The sequence below is a fragment of the Rhizophagus irregularis genome, chromosome 25, assembly GCF_026210795.1.
Source record: "Rhizophagus irregularis chromosome 25, complete sequence".
NCBI classification, from domain to species: Eukaryota; Fungi; Glomeromycota; class Glomeromycetes; order Glomerales; family Glomeraceae; genus Rhizophagus; species Rhizophagus irregularis.
Window position 1 is genome coordinate 2,329,394 of NC_089453.1, and position 19,645 is coordinate 2,349,038.

General features: G+C 25.4%; 6 protein-coding genes across 6 annotated transcripts; 1 reads left to right on the forward strand and 5 right to left on the reverse strand.

The window, feature by feature from the left end:
* Window positions 1-8,706: 8,706 nt before the first annotated feature.
* Window positions 8,707-10,624, reverse strand: OCT59_016966 (uncharacterized protein; the record flags this gene model as incomplete). The annotated part of the gene is made up of 6 exons (XM_025319395.2): window positions 8,707-8,855; window positions 9,138-9,163; window positions 9,311-9,442; window positions 9,514-9,718; window positions 9,800-9,980; window positions 10,055-10,624. 6 exons carry the CDS (start codon window positions 10,622-10,624, stop codon window positions 8,707-8,709), a joined length of 1,263 nt encoding a protein of 420 aa, XP_025173942.2.
* A 756-nt stretch (window positions 10,625-11,380) lies between these two features.
* OCT59_016967 (uncharacterized protein) lies at window positions 11,381-13,248 on the forward strand (the record flags this gene model as incomplete). The annotated part of the gene is made up of 6 exons (XM_025333255.2): window positions 11,381-11,488; window positions 11,558-12,037; window positions 12,112-12,943; window positions 13,013-13,042; window positions 13,114-13,149; window positions 13,223-13,248. 6 exons carry the CDS (start codon window positions 11,381-11,383, stop codon window positions 13,246-13,248), a joined length of 1,512 nt encoding a protein of 503 aa, XP_025173941.2.
* Window positions 13,249-14,199: 951 nt separating this feature from the next.
* On the reverse strand, window positions 14,200-14,490 carry OCT59_016968 (uncharacterized protein; the record flags this gene model as incomplete). The annotated part of the gene is made up of 1 exon (XM_025326888.2): window positions 14,200-14,490. One exon carries the CDS (start codon window positions 14,488-14,490, stop codon window positions 14,200-14,202), a length of 291 nt encoding a protein of 96 aa, XP_025173940.2.
* A 744-nt stretch (window positions 14,491-15,234) lies between these two features.
* OCT59_016969 (uncharacterized protein) lies at window positions 15,235-15,902 on the reverse strand (the record flags this gene model as incomplete). Its single annotated transcript, XM_066146046.1, has 3 exons — window positions 15,235-15,410; window positions 15,479-15,643; window positions 15,863-15,902. The coding sequence occupies 3 exons, from the start codon at window positions 15,900-15,902 to the stop codon at window positions 15,235-15,237; spliced, it is 381 nt and encodes a 126-aa protein (XP_066003773.1).
* Window positions 15,903-16,402: 500 nt separating this feature from the next.
* On the reverse strand, window positions 16,403-16,895 carry OCT59_016970 (uncharacterized protein; the record flags this gene model as incomplete). Its single annotated transcript, XM_066146047.1, has 4 exons — window positions 16,403-16,463; window positions 16,577-16,647; window positions 16,707-16,768; window positions 16,853-16,895. 4 exons carry the CDS (start codon window positions 16,893-16,895, stop codon window positions 16,418-16,420), a joined length of 222 nt encoding a protein of 73 aa, XP_066003774.1. The 3' UTR covers window positions 16,403-16,417.
* A 196-nt stretch (window positions 16,896-17,091) lies between these two features.
* OCT59_016971 (uncharacterized protein) lies at window positions 17,092-17,937 on the reverse strand (the record flags this gene model as incomplete). Its single annotated transcript, XM_025326887.1, has 3 exons — window positions 17,092-17,253; window positions 17,429-17,533; window positions 17,905-17,937. 3 exons carry the CDS (start codon window positions 17,935-17,937, stop codon window positions 17,092-17,094), a joined length of 300 nt encoding a protein of 99 aa, XP_025173939.1.
* Window positions 17,938-19,645: the final 1,708 nt, after the last annotated feature.

Below are 19,645 nucleotides of genomic sequence, written 5' to 3' on the forward strand. Positions count from 1 at the left end.
ATATCCTATAAATTTCAATAGGATTTGGGTCGGGGCTATCTCATGGCCACACTGAAACTTCTGGTGAATTTTCTTTTAGACAGAGCTTAGAAAATGACTATTATGCATGGTAGTTTTCTTGTTGGAAACACCAACAAACGACTACAAAGCATCCAGGAGATCTCAGAAGCATGTGTACAAAAATTTCTGCATAAATCTCGATGTTCATAATTTGTCTGAAACAAAATAAACTTGCTTTTCCTTTCATAAACAACCATCCCACGCCATAATTTCTTATATAATCTTTAGACGTACAACAAACTGGTCTTTCCTCCTTATACCAATATTTAACAGTGTTACTAAAGAGTTGCAAGGCTGTTTTATCAGCAGATAAAATTTTTTCCCATTGGTCATAATATTATTTTGTGCCCACTATACATGTCTTTGCTTGTGTGCTTCGATTAACATAAGAGTTGCTTTGGGAGTTTTTTCTACATAACTAACACTTGAAAGATGACTTCTAATTGTTCTATATTATACTTTTCACCTGTATTTTTCAATTTTCTTGCTAAAATTCTTGTAGAAAAGGATGTATCATGCCTTACATATTGACTGAGTGTATGGAATGCACTTGCGGTAATTTTTTTGGGGTCTTCTATTCCCTCTATGATGCTTCAAAAGCTAGTTTTTTTGATTTTTTTTTGTTTTTATAAATTGTTGGCAATAAAAATTACATGGGGTTATGTAAATCTTTAATATTATATATACCATTATTTCATAAGTCTAATGAGAATTATTATAAGTTTTTCTTTTTGCGCAAGTCATTGTTTTGGAATTTCTCCCAAAAATAAAGGGTGTTAATGGACGCAAAGATAGTCAAACGTAGTCACAGATGTATTTAACTTTAAGTGGTACAAATTTAGTTTATTTTTTTGGCGATGTAGATCATTTTAGTCACGTGATCACTTATCCGATTTTTTTTGTCCCACACTGTAAATACTTTATGTATTAAGTGGAAAGTTTAAAGCTAATTAATGAGTTTACAATAAATGATCGTAACAATAGGGTCAATTAACAACTAAAACTTTTATATTTAAGCAAAATTGGTATAATTTGTTCGTTGAATTGTTTTGATTTTCTGTATGAAATATAAAAAAAAAGTATAGTAAGTATAAAATGGAAGAACTAAATTTATAAAAGTATTCATCATGGCGGATTTATGAAATACCCTAAATTTGTCCGTCATGTCAAATTAAATAAATATTTGACAGTCTTTTAGTCACCAAATTTCTCAAATTTATTAGTGAACAGTCAAAAATGAGCCCTAAAAAATTTTTTTGTACCCCAAATCTTGCGTCTAACCAATTTTTCCAGTGTTAAAGGTGCGTCATATTTGACATTTTTTAGGAAAAAAGCTTAATGTTTCTGTAAGTCAATTTTAATTCCCGAGAACGCAGCAGGGTTTTTGCCAAATTTCATAAATCCGCCGCAATGTTCAACTTCCTATATCAATTCATCTCATATATTTTTGGCCTGAACAAAATTAATGATCGATCAAATTGATGCAGGAATGAAACGGTACAGTATGTTTCTCTCTATTTTATTGTTACAACTTACTCATCTCTAGTAATTTTTCATTTTTATTTCACAAAGTGAACAAAGTTACAGTACAAATTACAAAGACTTTAAAACTAAAACCGAAAGTAATTAGAAAACTGACAACAAAATCGCTACAGGGGCAATGTCCCCTTTGTGGGAAATTGTATAAAAAGGAAACGGGGATGCTCTGAGAACAACGCCGGATCATACGCACGACACAAGACTAGAGAAGCGAACAAAATACAAAAAAAGGATGTCAAGTATAGAATGTTGTCTTAATATCTGGGTCCGGTATTGTTTTGCATGGATGTTTACTTATTCATGCGCCGGAGTCGGCGGATAGATGATGGTCTCGCTTGATTCCCTAGCGGAGACGTACGTGTTGTCTGAGACGGTGGTGTGCGATGTGTTGTCCGGGGGCAGAGTTCTAAATAGGTATACATCAGGAGCGTTGATGATATTTTGATCTTTTTAGAAATGATGTAGTGGGCGTTAGCGATGGCTTTTGAGAAGTCGTCATCCACGTAGGTTACGTTAAAATATAAGGTTTAGTAATGTCGGAGCAGTATTCTTGATTTAATACGCTTTTTGTAAGTCGATTCCAATGGGTAATTTGTTGTGGTGAGCGTACAATGTCAAATTTCAATTTGGAGTATTCTTTGTAATGGTTTCTTTCAGTGATGGTTCTACCTTTTTGTGTTATGTTCCATTCGATCCCAAAATGAGAGTTATATTTCCTAACAGTGACTATATAACTAACGTCGAGGCGATTTGAATGAACTTTTTTGACGTTTCTTTTATTCTTAAGACCACTCGTCTTTAATAGCTGTTTTTTGTAAAAACGTGATCTTAAGCAATATGACGTTGACTATGTGAACTTGTAGCTAAATCCGATTTCCATAAATGTTCGCCGCAACTCCAACGCTTTTGTGACATAACGAAGGCGGCGGGTGAAGTACAAAAATCGTTGTTACATCGGAAATAAAATCCTAGGTAGATCACGGGTTAGGATGATTACCCGAGCTAAAATGGATAAACGTTTTAGTTCGTTTATTATTTTCTTGGTTCGAGAAGTTCTATTTTTAATAGCCAATAGTTTGTCTTTAAGGAGTTCCCGTAATCTTTTGAAATATTTGTTGACAACATCTTTTGAATATTGACGGTTAAGGGAAAACACAAAAGTGAGATACGACCCGGTAGTTGACATTTGGTTTATTACTTGTAGATCTGTAAGTATGAGTATGAGTGTATGACGATGTTCGCGTGATAATTCGAAATCATTAGAAATTCGGTGTTGATCTATAGGGGTTGATCGGCGTATGATGATAAGTGCTGAGGTGCAGTAAGAAATATTTTCCTTTTCTAGTGTTATACTCCACATGTGTCGCAACTTGTGTAAGGGTGCAGGATTTGTATAGCGAAGAAAAAAGAATGCGCCTTGCAAGGGCGGTATACTCGAAGCACGGTCTTAGTGGTGTTGTTTTGGAGGACTTCTGTCATAAGAAACTTTTGAGAAGACTTCGTGAGTATGTTGGGGGAAGAAAGTGGTACTATAATGGTGGTAGGGTTATAACTTCAACAGAAAATAAAATATGGCGAAGTATAGAAAAAAAAATAGTGTGGGTATAAAAAATAGTTGAAAAATAGTTTGTAAACGTGGGAAAACTCTTTCTAGTGTGAAGGAACGACGTTTTTGTTATATTTAATGGTGAAATAAACAACCAACGATGTTAAAATTTTTGTTCCAGAATTTTTGGGAAAGAGTTTTCTATTCAAAGGATTATATAATTCCACTTCTATTATATCGCGTGATTTAATTCATGAGAATACATTTTTGTCCTACATAAAATAAATTTAAAATAAAATTAATTGAAATTTAAAATTTAGACCAAAATAGGAAAAGTTATGATTAGCGTTAAATTATTTGGCCGATAATCCGATAATGATTACTAAATTTTGTTTCATTTTGTTAATTTATATTAGTTACATGATAGACATAAAACGTATGAAAAACTCCGCTCCCAGATTTTTTTTTAAATTACAAAAACTAATTTTTTTTTTTCATAATTTAAACATTTTTATAAGAAAATTACATTATATCTATTATGTCTATTATGTCTGATATTCGAATAGAATTAGTTCATGCTGCAATTAATGAAGCAAATATGTCAATAGATTATAATATTTATGATGATTTTCATAAACAGCATGAATTTAGAAAAGAAATTATACTCAATTATAATTCTCTTACAAATGATGAAAAAACTTATGCAATAAAAGTATTGAATAAGAATTATGATAAGAATAAAATTATGAATAATTCAGGAACAAGAAGAACTTGTGAAAATTGTAACCAAGAATGTTTAGCTACATTATATTGTGAATATTGTATTCAAAATTATTTAAAAGTAAACTTTTCAAATTGGACATCTGGAAATAATAATATTGATAATTTAATACAGAATTTTCAAATTACAACACTCATGCCAGATAATATAATTGAATGGATCCCTTATAATAATTTTCAAAATATTGAATATTTAACAGAAGGTGGATTTTCTGAAATTTATGCAGCAGATTGGATTGATGGAAGATATGAAGAATGGGATTCTAAAGAACAAAAATTAATAAAAATTGGAAAACGTAAAGTAATACTTAAAGTATTAGGAAATGTTGAAAGTGCAGATCAAAGATGGTTTGAAGAGGTTTGTAAATTTTAATGTTATTTGACTATCACTTTCAGCTTTAGTGAATAATAAATTTTATATATATATAGGCTGAATCACACTTAAAAATAGGCAATAAATGGGTGACAGTTGTTAGATGTTATGGTTTAACACAAAATCCATCAAATGGAAACTATATGCTTGTAATCTATAGAATGGATACAGATTTAAGAAAATATTTACAACAATTTCAAAATCAACTTTCATGGAAAGAAAAAATAAAAATTGCTTATGAAATAGTTCTTGCAATAGATGTTATTCATATTGAGAATGCAATCCATAGAGATTTACATTCTGGTAATATATTGTATTCAAAACTAAATCAAAAATGGGTTATTAGTGATCTTGGATTTTGTGGACCTGCTGATAAATCAACAGAAAGTATATATGGTAATCTTCCTTATATAGCACCAGAAGTTATTTCTGGAAATTCTGGAAAGTATGTTACAAAAAAATCTGATATTTATAGTGCTGCAATGCTTATGTGGGAAATTTCATCCGGGCAACCTCCTTTTAATGATTTTGAAAATGATTATGATCTTGCATTGAAAATAATTAATGGAATGAGACCAAAAGTAATAGCAGGAACTCCTGCCCTATGAAAAAAAATCATCCAATTTTTGTACAATATTTGTTCAAGTCTGTGTGGAAATTGTACAATTATTGCAGATTTTTGGATAAAAATAGCTATGAAGTTTTTCAAAGCATATTAAAAGTATGCAATTTTTGTACAACTTAAATTTAGGATATAGAAAATGTTCAATTTTTGTGTAATCTTTATACAACTTAAATTTAGGATACAGAAAACATTCAATTTTTGTACAATAAAAATTGTGATTATTGTACAACTTGAAAATAGACTTAAATTTAGGATACGGAAAGCAATTTTTGGGTAATCCTACTAAACTACTTTCCATCTTACCTGTATGGTTACATTTGACCACTTTTAGGGTCAAATAGACCACTTTTAACCATTACAAATAGATTTTTCTAAGTAAAGTGATTTATGCAGTAAGGTTACACAAAATTCAACTGCATATTTGCTTATAAATGGGCATCTTCCGGACCCATTGGTGAAATTTTTATATCACCTTGTAACTAAAGAAAAGTCAAAAACTTTTTATTAAGTTACACAATTAGTTCTGACTGGAATTATAATTTGGCCAGAATTAAGCGGTAAAAATCAACTCTTAAAATTATATATGTTAATCACGTGATATGATCGTCAAAATAAATATGATGACGCGAAATGTTTTTGTTTATGTTTTTTTAACCTTTTAACTTTTCTTCAGCTTTCTTTTAAAATATCAGGTAAGAAAACTTGTGTTCTTTATCTTTTTATTTTCCTAACTTTTTACATTTTAATGTTACTAACTTGCTTTCTTCACTAACTTCATACTTTTTTTTTTATTACTAACACTAATAATTTACTTTTTAACATTACTAATTTGCTTTCTTCACTAACTTCATACTTTTTTATTACTAACACTAATAATTTACTTTCTTCTTTGATACTACTAATTTACTTTCATGTTACTAAGCTAACATACTTTATTTTATTTTATTTTCTTACAAATTTTTATATTTATGATTATATCAAATTTAGTATTTTATTTATGAAATATTGTGTATATTTTTTATATTTTAAGTCAATAAAAATTCATAATTTTACTTTATAAATTGCCTATTATTACTGTAAAATTTAACCTATAATTCCTAAAATATGGCCTAAAATTTGGCTCAAAAATCACACAATAATTGTATAAATTCAGGTCAAAAATAGGATAATTATTGAATGAATTACCATGCAATAATTGTGTGATTTATTGCAATTTTTAGCACAATTATTGTATGGTCAAATATACAGAAATCGTAGTGAATTTAATTGAATGATTTTTCAACAAAAATCACACAGACTTTTTTCATAGGGCTGTAAAATATGCAAATTTAATGAAACAATGTTGGGATGCTGATCCATCAAAAAGACTTGATACTGAAACACTATATTCAAAATTAAAAGAAATTTATCATAATATATCAAATGAAACACTTCAACAAGAAACAAATATTAACTTAGAAATGAATGAAGCAAACAAATCAATAACAGGTAGCAAATTATTTACAAGTAACATTCATCAATTTACAAATTTACCTGAACCAAGAAATGCAACAGAAGGTATAATTATAATATTCATTATATTAATTGATAATTAATAGTTTTTCTTTATTAAAAAATTATATATTGATATTGCTTTTTAATTTAAATAAAAATAGAGGAGCAAGAAGGTAAAAATAATACTATAACATTTGTTTATGTATAACTGAAATCGAGATAATACTTACTGTAATAATTTTATTATTTTTATTAGCATTTCATAGTAATAATTCATATGACCATTTTAATATTCCTGATAATAGTAAGTATTTGCAAAAAGTACTAATTAGTAATTATAATATATTTATTAATCTTTTTATTTTCAGTCGATGATTTTAATAGTTCAAGTAATCAAAATTATGGTAGCACATCCAAAGCAAGTAGTGTTTTAAAAGGTAATTAATCGTTTAAATTTATATTTTTTTTTTAACAGTATGAACTTATAGCAATTCGATTTTTAATGACAATTATAATCATTATTAATTTGTTTTTGAAATAAAATTTAGGTGATAGTGAAGAATTATCTAAATCATTTGATGAATTACAAATAAACTCAAACGAAGGTAAATAAATAATACTATTTTTATTATAATTTTATTCCTATAAATTTAATATCATATTTTACTTTGATAGATAATCAAATTAATTATGAAAAAGAAATAGTAGAACAACAACAAATAAAGAATGTCAACATTGATGGTATGTATATTAATGAAATTTAATATTGTTATAATATTATAGTATTATTTTTTTAATTCTATTTTTTTCTTTACAGATAAGGATGAAATCCATGATGATAAAAATTTTCATTCAGAGGAACAAAATAAATTTGAAATTTCATATGGCAAGTGTTTTCATATTACCATTTGTGCTTTACATACAGTACGTGTATTTATTTAACTAATTAATTTTATATTTTATTTATTAATTTAAATGGATTTTAAATTACTTAATATCTGACAGAATATATTCTGTATACTTTTGCTTTTTTTTATTTTGAATTATTTGAACACTAAGTATAGAGTATGTAAAAATTTTTTTACAAGATTCTTAGTTTGTAATTTAAATAATTCAATATTTCATTATTTTTATTATTATCATTATATTTTTATTATTATCATTATTATCTTACTCATTAAATAAATAATTTTAACTTCTGCGATAAATAAAATTTTTGACTTACTGCAAATAAATTATTTTATATACGGAGTGGAAAGTCTAATTTAATGAGTTCACAATAAATTAGTCGTAAAGTTAGGAGCCAATTAACGACTAAAATTTTTATATTTAAGCAAAGTTGACATAATTTATTTGTTAACTTTTGTTCATTTACTGTATAAAGAGGCATCAAAAGAACGCAATAAAATTAACCCTTTTAATAAAGTAAATAAAATGGGAGATAAAAATATCCAACTTTATATATGAAAAATGGTAGCCGGATTTATTCACCGGTTACACATACAAGTTACATGTGATTTCGATTATCGACTTTCAAATCAAATATTTTTTTTTTTCTATTTCTTCACTTGAGCTTTTTTATAAAATCATATTAAAATAATAAGAGTCACTTAATAAGCTGAGACGATATTTATAGTTAAAAATGTCCTTTCGAACTTTCACCAAAAATGTTGAAGATTCAAATCGTCAAGACTAGGTGGAACAGTACATTTATGATACTGAACGTGCACTTGAACTTCGAAAAAATGCTGGAACGTAACTATCATAATGTGGGCTGAAATTACAATTCCAATATCACGAAGATTTTTTATGTTTATTACAAATATTGGATTATTAACAAATTAAATGTATGGATAGTTTAATACTCATGTAAATTTTGAATTACAAATTATTCAAATTATTTCATCATTTATCGTAATGAAATATGAAAATTTATTATAATCAATTATGAATAAACTTGATCTCAATTTACCAATAGATTTTTTTTATTCATATATTTAAATCACATACATAAATATTGTAGGTATTATAAGGCTAATACAGTAAACTCCCGACTAATTCCATTTAAGTATGAAACTAACATTAATTATCTAGATACACTATAAAACTCAGAATTTAGGCACTTCATTTCAAAATTAGCCAATAAAGTGCATATCTATACATTAACATTACGTAATTCAAAGTTATCAATAAAGTTATGTGCAGTCATAAAATATTAATTTAGTAAGAAATTTATCATAAGGTTAATTTTTACTATTCAGTGTGATTAATATCACTTATTTCGCATGGTTAATGGGTGATTTGTTGAAATTTTGTCACGTCAGTGTCCAATTGTCCAATTATTTTTGTATTATTGGGATAATATGGATATTGTCCAATTGGATTTTCAATTGTCCTAATATCCCATAATATCAATTGAACATTATCCAAATCCAACACTAATTATCCATAACAGAAAAGTTTATCAATAGTCTATATAAAAGTTTATTTTAATAAATTTTATTTTAATTGAATCGATTTACACAGTCAGACTTTGATATGCCTATGTTAAAAACATTATATCATAATTATACCGAAAAAATTTACATTCTCCTATAGTAGTAAGTAAAATTTTATCATTATATTAAGATATTTTACATATCTGTTAACTACTACTAATAAAAAATTCTCATCATCTCAGAATAATGTAGGGACATCTATTCATAAAATATCTGCTTTACCAGTTAATGATTCACTTGCAATTTCTCTTTAGGCAAAAAGGAAAAAAAATTTTAAACACGTAATTATTAGTTATTGTAATCAGTTATAATTGATTGTTCATTAATTGACACAGGTAAATTTTTATTTCAAAAAAATAAACTATTTTAAAAATATACTACTTTATAAAAATGACCTCTCATCCATATTGACTTTTGAATTCATGAATTTTTTTAAACCAATCGATAATGTAAATTTTATGGCTATAAAACTAGCAATAATAAACAAAAATAAATTTTTTATCATTTTAAACAATTTCAATTTGCCACTGTAAATAAAAAATTATAAATAAATTAACACATACGAAGATATAATATTGAGTAAATTAAATTTAAATACCTCATCATTTCCACCAATTCTTTCTTCATGGGCAACAACTTCTTGAAAAGTTTTATTTCCAATTGTAAATGTGAAATCATGACTACGAAAATATAATCATTATATTTTAAAGTAATTACATCTCTTGCTTTTACGTAAGTTGCGTAACCATTTGTTGGATTAATATTTATCCAATTCAAAGAATCACCTTCATTTCTACAACTTACTGTAAAATAAATACAGTAAATAAACAAATAATTATTGAAAATAATTTTTTATATATTATTAACGTTTACATATACAGTACCTTCTGCATGTCTAGTTGTAGGAGATTTATAATTAATACTCATGCATAATTTTTTACCGGTTACTTTATGAGTCAAATAAAATCTATCATCATAGGTACAATTCTGATAGTTGCGATTAGTAGTAGTACATGTCGCATACCACAAAGCATTTCCATTTGACAATTTTTCACCAGCAAATACCTAAAATATAAAAAAAAAATTATAAATAAAATGACATAAGGTAATTAAATAATTGAAATATATTAAATAAATACCACTCGTTGCTTGGAACCTGTTGGATAATTAACATTCCAACTTGATAAATATTTTCCTGTTGCAACATGTTTCAGAGCGATTGAAGACCCAAATTTAATTATTTTTAATTCGTCAAATACAACCTCACTAAATATTTTAAATATTTCATCTACAGAATTAATACCCTCTACTCTTTTTATAAATTCACCTTTGAAGAAGTAGTTTGAATATGAATTAATAAGCATTGTTATAATTTCTTTATGATCACTAATTTCCATGCAAAGTGAACGAAAATTAGCAAGGAATGTAGCGACATCTTCTTGTTCAGGAATATACTTTATTAATTGTAATTTTCTTTTGCATGAATTTTTGTAAATACTGAAGGTCGAATGTAACTTAAGAGCTTTAATAAGTTCTTCAAAAGAATTAATTTCATTAACATTAGGAATTATTATAGTGTAATCTATCATGAGCTTAGAAAATTTAATAATTTTTCCTTCACTTTCAATTCCTTTTAAGTAACAGTAAATTTGTACTTGTTTTACCCATTCTTCAGGATGAATTGTTCCAGTATACTTTGGTAAATCCATAATTAAGTAGGAAAGCAAATCGATAAAACAACTACTTTTATATAGTCGTCCGTGATTTTCCTTATTGATATTTTTATGGAGGATGTTTATTTAAAAGGATAAGCTAAGAAGCTTATCAGTAGTTTACGGAACGTTAGTCTGCGTGGGATCTCACGCCTCTCACGGCAGTGACGGCACCACTATGATGATCAAATGATACCGTGAGAAAAAATTCATGCTGTGTGACAATTCTATATTCGTACAAGTATCAAAAAATTTTTAATTTAGTTTACGAAAAAGAACAACATTTTCTTAAAAAAAAAAATTTTAACGAAACACAAAAATCCGAATTAAGGTTTGAAAAAGAAAAAAAATAATTCTCAGTATAGGTCACAATTTTATCTTGTGCAAATTATAGTATTAAATATTTTTTTTTTGCCAAAAAGTAAAAAAGTTAATTTTATCAGGATAAAAGTTCTATGAAAATTTTACCATTTACATGCGAAATAAACCAGAAAAAAAAAATTTTCTGAAACTTTACCTTTAGTCATGAGATCATAACATAGACACAAAATTCTAATTTAAGGTTCATTATATAATATCAATTAGGGAAGATTTGCAATTAATGACAAATGAGATTTAACCGTGACGCCCAATTTTTTTTTTTATTTTTTTTAAAAAAATATTTTTTTTTAATTATTAATATTATTAAAAATTTACAAGAGTATATTCACTAAATTATAACTGTTATATCTCTACTTAGAAAATATTAATAAAATGGATATTTCAAACCAAAATTTGGATACAACTGAGATTACAATAAGAAATAATTCTAAAACTGATGCTAAAAATTTATGGAAATATGATGATGGTGATGAATATCAGGTAAAAATATTATAATATAATAAACAATATAAATATTTATTAAAATTTTTTAACAATTTATTTTGATAGGCCCACGCTACAATTTTTTCGACTGATTCAACTACTGAATCAGATGAAACTATTTCCTTTTTTAAAAAAGTAAATATTATGGATTTAGAAAAAAGAAAAGAAGTATACGGAGTATGTGGAGAATGTAATCAACCAGGTACAGGATTATATTGGTGTCAACCTTGTAATGCTAAAAGATTTGAGGAAAATTTTAAAAATTGGACTAGTGGAAATAAAAATATTGATGAATTAATACAACAATCACAACTTAATGCTTTTTTTGGCTCAAAATGTCTTGAATGGATACCTTTTGAAAAATTTGAAAATGTTACCTATCTTACTAGAGGTGGATTTAGTAAAATTTATTCGGCTTACTGGCCCGAAGGAAATATTTGGTATTGGGATATTGAAAATCAAGAATGGTACCGAAAATCAAAAAGAGTTGCATTGAAAAGTTTAAATAATTCATCTAATAATATAAGTAATGATTTTTTAAATGAGGTAATTAAAATAAATCTTGTTTATTAATATTTGTATTTTAATATATAATTTATTAACAAAATTTATGATTTTAGATTAAATATTATATTTCAGGTCATTTTCATGCTAGTAATACTGTTATGTGTTTTGGAATAACTCAAGACCCAAATACCAAAGATTATATGATGGTTTTACAATATTTTGAGGGAGGAAATTTGAGAAATATATTAGTAAAAGGTTCAAAACTTAAAACTAAAATAGATTATTTATTTCAAATTATAGATGGACTTTCAGGTATTCATGATGCTGGAAATATTCATAAAGATTTTCATTCGGGCAATATATTACATGATAATGATGATTATCTATCAATTAGTGATTTGGGAATGTGTCAACCAGTAAATGATAATGAACGAAAAGGAATTTATGGAGTAATACCTTATATGGCACCCGAAGTTTTACGTGGATATAAATATACAAAAGCAGCAGATATTTACTCATTTGGAATAATAATGAATGAACTTATGTCAGAAGAAATTCCTTATAATGATATTCCTCATGATCATTTTTTGGTTGTTAAAATATGTAAAGGATTTAGACCAACAATTTCTGAAGATACACCAAAATTAATTGTAGATTTGATTATTAAATGTTGGGATGCTAAAGCAGAAAATAGACCAACTGCTAAAGAATTACGCCAAACATTTCTTAAATATGGAAATGATATGGAAGATGAAAATAGTGAAATTAGTTATCAAATAAAAGAATGTGAAAAAATTAAAGAGAATAAATTAAAAAACAGAACAAATGAAAATAAATCTAAAAATCTTCAAACATATCCACAAGCAATTTATACTAGTAGACTTTTAAAATTTGAAAATCTTCCAGAACCAGTTAATTCAACCGATTATTCATCTTCTTATCAAGGTAAAATATACGTTTAAAAAATTAATATGAAAATAGTATAATTTATTGATTTTTTTATTTTTTTAATAGAAATTATTTCATCATCATCAGAAAATCCAAGTAAGTATATATTTGCATTATTAAAGATTATTGTAATTGTTATAATAATATTTATTTTATTTTATTAATAGTTTCTGAATGTTTGGATTGTGAATTAAATGAATTAGGTAAGAAATCTGTTTTTTAAATATATGAAATTATTAATTAATTATATTATTATTATTATTTTTTAAAAAATAGATCTCAATCAAGACGATGATGAATAAATTTTAAGGAGTAAATATTTATCGCCTATAGCGATGCATCGCCTCTGGGAAAAATTACGTAATGCCAGCCAAAATAGAGACAGGTGACAAAAGGTAGCAATACGAGATGAATAAATTATTTCAATTTTAAATTAGTATATTCAAAAAATTTTAATATTTATTTTTAATTATATATTATTCCATTTTCTTATATAAATTCTTTTTGATTCAGTATTTTATTATATTATTTCAATAATTTCCTTTATAAATTTTTTATTTTTATTATATAATGTAGCGATGTGACTTTATTTGATCAAAGAAAGATAAAATTTAAACTATAAAATAAATACATCATTATGTCATATACTATTTTATCCTCTAAAACTTTTTAGTTTATATTATTTTAATAAAATTTTTAAATATCAAATTCGTATTGTATATATATATACTTAACAGTAATTGTGCAGTAAATTTGACGGATTGGCATGATTGCAGTTATTGCACTCTATTCGCCTGGTTGGTAAAGATATATCCATCGTGTCTCAAATGCATAGGTTAATATCCTCCATGGAAACCACGGTTTTTATTGGCCAATATTAAGCCGTGATGTAACCTTATAAGTGTAAACATTTTGTCCTCGTAACTTAACTGTTAAGGACATTTTTGTCTTAATAAATTTGAGGACATTTTTGTCCTCATAATTTTAAGAACATTATTGTCCTCATAATTTTGATTATATCGCTGTTCTCATAATTTAAGGATATTTTTGTATTTGTAATTTTGATGATATTGCTATCCTCATAAATGAATTTGAGGACATTTTTGTCCTCATAGTTTTGATGATATTGTTATACTTGTAATTTGAGGGCATTTTTGTCCTTATAATTTTAATGATATTACTGTCCTTATAATTTGAGGATATTTTTGTCTTCACAATTTTGATGATATTATTATTCTTGTAAATTTGAGGAATTAAGGATATTTTTGTACTTGTAATTTTGATGATATTGCTGTCCTCATAATTTCGAGGACATTATTGTCTTTGTCCTTGTAAATTTGAGAACATTTTTGTCCTTGTAATTTTGATGATATTGCTGTCCTTATAATTTGAGGACATTTTTGTCCTTGTAATTTTAATGATATTGCTGTCTTTATAATTTGAGGATATTTTTGTCCTTGCAATTTTGATATTGTTGTTCTTGTAAATTTAAGGAATTGAGGACATTTTTGTTCTTGTAATTTTGATGGTATTGCGGCCCTCATAATTTGAGGATATTTTTGCCCTTACAATTTTAATGATATTATTATTCTTGTAAATTTGAGGAATTAAGGACATTTTCGTACTTGTAATTTTGGTCCTCATAATTTAAGGACATTTTTGTTCTCATAATTTTGATGATATTACTGTCCTCATAATTTTGAGGACATTTTTCATTTTTGTCCTCATAGTTTTGATGATATTGTTATCCTTGTAATTTGAGGACATTATTGTCCTTGTAGTCTTGATGACATTGTTGTCCTTGTAAATTTTGAGGAAATTGTTATTCTTGTAAATTTGAGACATTTTTTTTGTTCTCATAATTCATATTTTTTTGTATTGTATAGTGGTAATTTAAAATTAACTTATATTTCATTATTTAATATTTATAATATTAAAATGTAAAATGTATTAATATTATTTAATGGACACATATATACATATATATATATACAAAAAGCTCTAAATATTACATAAAAATAAGACTTTATAAATGTAAAAAATTTTGTTCTTATAAACAATCTGTAATGTAAGAAATGTATTAATTAATTTTATGAATATTTAATTAATCATCAAGATTATTATTTTTCTCCATGTTTTTTTTAATGAAAAATTAATTAATTCAAATGAATTGTCTTAAATTATAATATAGCAACAGATTTGATCACATGAATTAAACTTAGTTGAGTATTTTATTTATTATTGATTGATATTATTATTCCTATTGCACTAATTAGTTCACTAATATCCTATTCATTTCGTTCAAATCTAATGTTATAAAGTGAATCCAAAACTTTAATCCTTTCTTCTTCTTTAAGGTTAGAATAATCCTGAAATTCAACATCTAATAGCCATCTTATAACTTTATATGGAGTTTGTGTTTTCCATCTTTTATATGGTATAATATTACCTTTTACACCTTGTTCTATAATATAATCACAGTAAATTTTTATTTTTAAATTTAAAATTGAATTAAAATTAATTGAATATTACCAAACATTTCCTGCGAAATAAATCTTACTTTATTTCTTGTTTCAATGCTATCAGGTTTTGAAATATTAATATCAGATAGATTAAAAGTATGTCCAGTTTCAGATTCATCTGGTAAAATTTCAGATGACTTAGTTTCAGCAACAGATTTGATTATTCCTTCATTTTCTTATATACAGAATAAATACAGGTTGAATTTATTTATTGTTAAAAAGTCAAATGTAATTAATATATAATAATATATGAACATCATATATCTTTTTTTAAAAATAGAGAAACAATGAAATGGAATGATTTCATCACTTTAAGTTGCTATAAGTCTGATAAAATTCTTCCCAATATTTGATCCAAACCTAACATATATTCATGTATTTTATAAATATTTACCACTTAAGTCAGAATCTAAGTCAAAGTTATTATTTTCCATCTCAATGAAGCCAAAAAATAATGTGTAACAATGCCAATAATATAACATGTATATAAATTTGTTAGTCAGTCAGGTGATAAAACATTATTTAAAAAAATTATATATCTTTGACAAATTTATAGTATTATTCCACCAAATTTTATTAATTTTATTTAATAACAAGATAGAATAAAACAAAAAGAGAAAAGTACATGCAAAAAAATAAATAAAATGACTAATTACTTTAATTTGCAATATCACTTTCATTACTTTCACTATCTTTCATATCTAGATCCATATCATCTTCTTGCATATTAGATTTTTGAAATAAATTTTTAATCATTCCCGATTATAAATCTGTTGAAAAAAACATCATAATAATAATCTGTAACTTCAAAATTTGAAATATTAAGACCAGTATTAACAAGTTGATCAAATGTAATCCCAATATTAATTAATTTATGTATTCTAAAAGCACTTTTCTTTTGTTGCTATTCAGATCTAGTATGAATACCTAATTTGATGCACATAAAGTTTCATTCAAATATACTTTGTTCTCTCTCATCATTTGGATATTTTCCACTGAAATGATATGTAAGTCATTATAAATATAAACAAGTGACATTTGATGATAAAGCTTATAAGCTTTAGTAGCAAGCTCAAATTGTTTTGAATGATTTTTTTGATCAACTCACTGTGTAATTCTTTCCTTGGCAGAATCTTCATCTGTAATTTGAATTGGTTCTGAGGTAATAACTTTTAAAGTCTGGTTAAAATTTGTGTGAATTTAGTAGTCTTTGATTTCTATTAAATGGTTTTTACTACCAAACTATTTAGATTTTTTCCAAAATTAGAATATTTTTTTCTTTTCTCACTTTCTTGTAATTCTGTTATTTAATTTAAAAAATTTGATCAAATTATAAAATTAAGATAAATTTATAATTATCAATATTTTAATATTTGCCATTTACCTTTGTTAGCAATAATTTTTTTCTCAAAATTTTCAACTACCATATCTTAACCTTTTTAATATAAGAATATAGATTGATTAATTATGGTAAATTTATAGTATCAATATTTTTTAATAAAACAAATAAATTAATATAAGTTATATAAATAAATATTATTGCTACTTGAAATTCTTACCTTCTTCCTTTTTTTTGTAAGAGTTATTAACTTTATTAATCCAAAGTTTAACAAGTGAATGATATTAACTAAACTTATCCCAGATTGTATAAGAAGGTAATGTTTTTTCTGCCCATTGTAATTCTTCTATTTCAGTTGATTCTTTAATAAGATCTTCAAAATCAAATTTTTCATAACAACGTTTATTTAATGACTCCCAAACATCATCTGGAATCTGGATTGCTTTCTATTGTATATCCCATTTGATGTAGAAACTATTGTTGAAGAGCTTTTTGGTGTATTGAATTGGTCAGATTTTCTTTTGAACTTATTGATCTTTTTCTATTTGCAATTAAGAATTTCATTGAATTGAATTAATCTTAAAAAAGTAAAAACTAAATCTAATATGCATTTACATTTACCTCAAGATTAAGATTATAAATTTGCAATGAATTTAACTCATCATTAAGTTGCTTATTATTTATTTTTAATTTTTCATAAGCTTTTTCGGCAATTAGCAAATTTTTCTAATATAAAATTAAATTATAAAGATAAGCTGCTTAAATTAACGTTAATAAACAAGGTTCATTATATATGTACCCTTACTTGCAATTATTGATCTATTTTCTTTGCATGCTCAACTGAATATTACAATTTTCTTCAAAATCCTAGAAGTTAAATTATTAAAATAATTACCATTTAATACTTTTATTAAAAAATTACAATATATATATTTAAAATATTAATTATATGAACCTGATCAGTTATAATATAATTGGAATCTTCAAGGTTAACTATTATTCTGTCAGAACGTTTACCATAAGAAATATTTGCAATATTATCTGTTATATTTAGTTCTTCTCCAGATTAGCGATAATGCCTTGTTAATTTGATTTACATCATCTTCACTTAAAGTAAATACTTCTGCCATATTTTTAAAATCTGAAATTTAATTTAAATAAAATTTTTATCAATAATACAGACCTGCTCATAAGAAAAAAGCTACTCTTAAGAAAAATAAAGTCATAGTATTTCCTTTTAAAAATTTTTGGTTTTATGTATATAATGCATGTCCACAATACAAAGTATAAAGCTTACCAGTTTAACATTTATTTTGAACTTTTGGTCAAATAGAGCAAAAAAAAAAAGATAGACGTGATGTTTATTTATATTCTTAAATGTTTCACAAAATGATACATACGGAGCAGTACGCACCTGTGATAAAAATAGTTTACTATTTTTAGTATTGAAAAACGCGTTTAACTCAAAACGCGTTTAACACACTATTTTAGTATTGAAAACCGTGTTTAACTAGATAGATAACAGATAACAAACTTGTCCCAGATTTATTTGAGACGGATGATACTAATATTAAAGTTAGTTTTTTTACTTCAAATCACCGGGGGTGATCATCACCGTTGGCCAGAATTATCAATTTTTACCGGCGCTATATTTTTTAATGCTGGTCGATCGTCATAATTTCAGTCACCGGTGAGCATCACTCCCGGTGATAGTTAGAAAAATTCATTGTGATAAATTTTCTCACTTTCATAATGCGTCGTATAACGTGCAAAACGACGGCTTAGTCACGTGATTTAATTGTTGCGTTGACGTTGTTTAAAAACAAGATATACAAACAGTAGACTCTTTTTCGTAATGATAAATTTAACAATAAAAAATTTTAAAAAATTTTCTACATATCAAATGCGTATTGTATACAAAAATTAATTTTAATTTTTAAACATAGTTTTGTGTAATTAAAAATTGGTATTGCTGGGTGGCAGAAGTGCAGAACGGTTTGAAAACTCTTTGGAATATTTTGTCCGTAAATATTCTTTGATGCTTTTGGCATACTTTTTACCAGCATCTTATGGTGTTATATTGAGTATTTTTAAATTTAGTGGCTTTCAAAATTAATGACGCAAAAATGATCATAATAGAATCGGACGCGTTAATAAGAATTTGTAAATTTTTAGAAATTTTATAAAAATTAAACATAATCCGCAAATAAAGAATCAAAATTTAGTATCATTTAATTTAATAATAATAAATTTCTATATAAAAATTAAAATATGATGTTAAATTATTACAGTATATTAAAAAAAAAAAATTGAATAAAATTATATAAAATAATAAGTTTTTAACTTATACCAACTAATACATTACATAGTCTTTATAGTTTCCCAAAGTTTTGTTCAATCTAATAATTTATGTCATACAATATCTAACACAGTAACGTTTAATAGAAAATGTACTAATTATTAGACAATTTCATAACTCATAATTATACAATATACAATAATAACATCCTATCATCATTATTTGATCTCATAAAATTACTTTTCTTTTAAAGAGCAGCTTTCTTCAGTATGATTTTATTGTGAACCTTTTAAAGTTTAAATATCAACTTTTTTTTTAAGGATATAACAACAGGTTTTTCATATAAAAACTTTATACACTTATAAAATGTGTCCAATAAATTGTCAATTTATCCAAATGTCAAAAAAAAAATTCGACAAAAAATATTAACTTAAATAAAAAATGATCGAAAGATGATCGGCATAATTTTGTTTTTACCAAACACAAGAAATAAAACGGTATCAGTATTAAATATTTTTTTTTGTCAAAAAGTAAAAGAG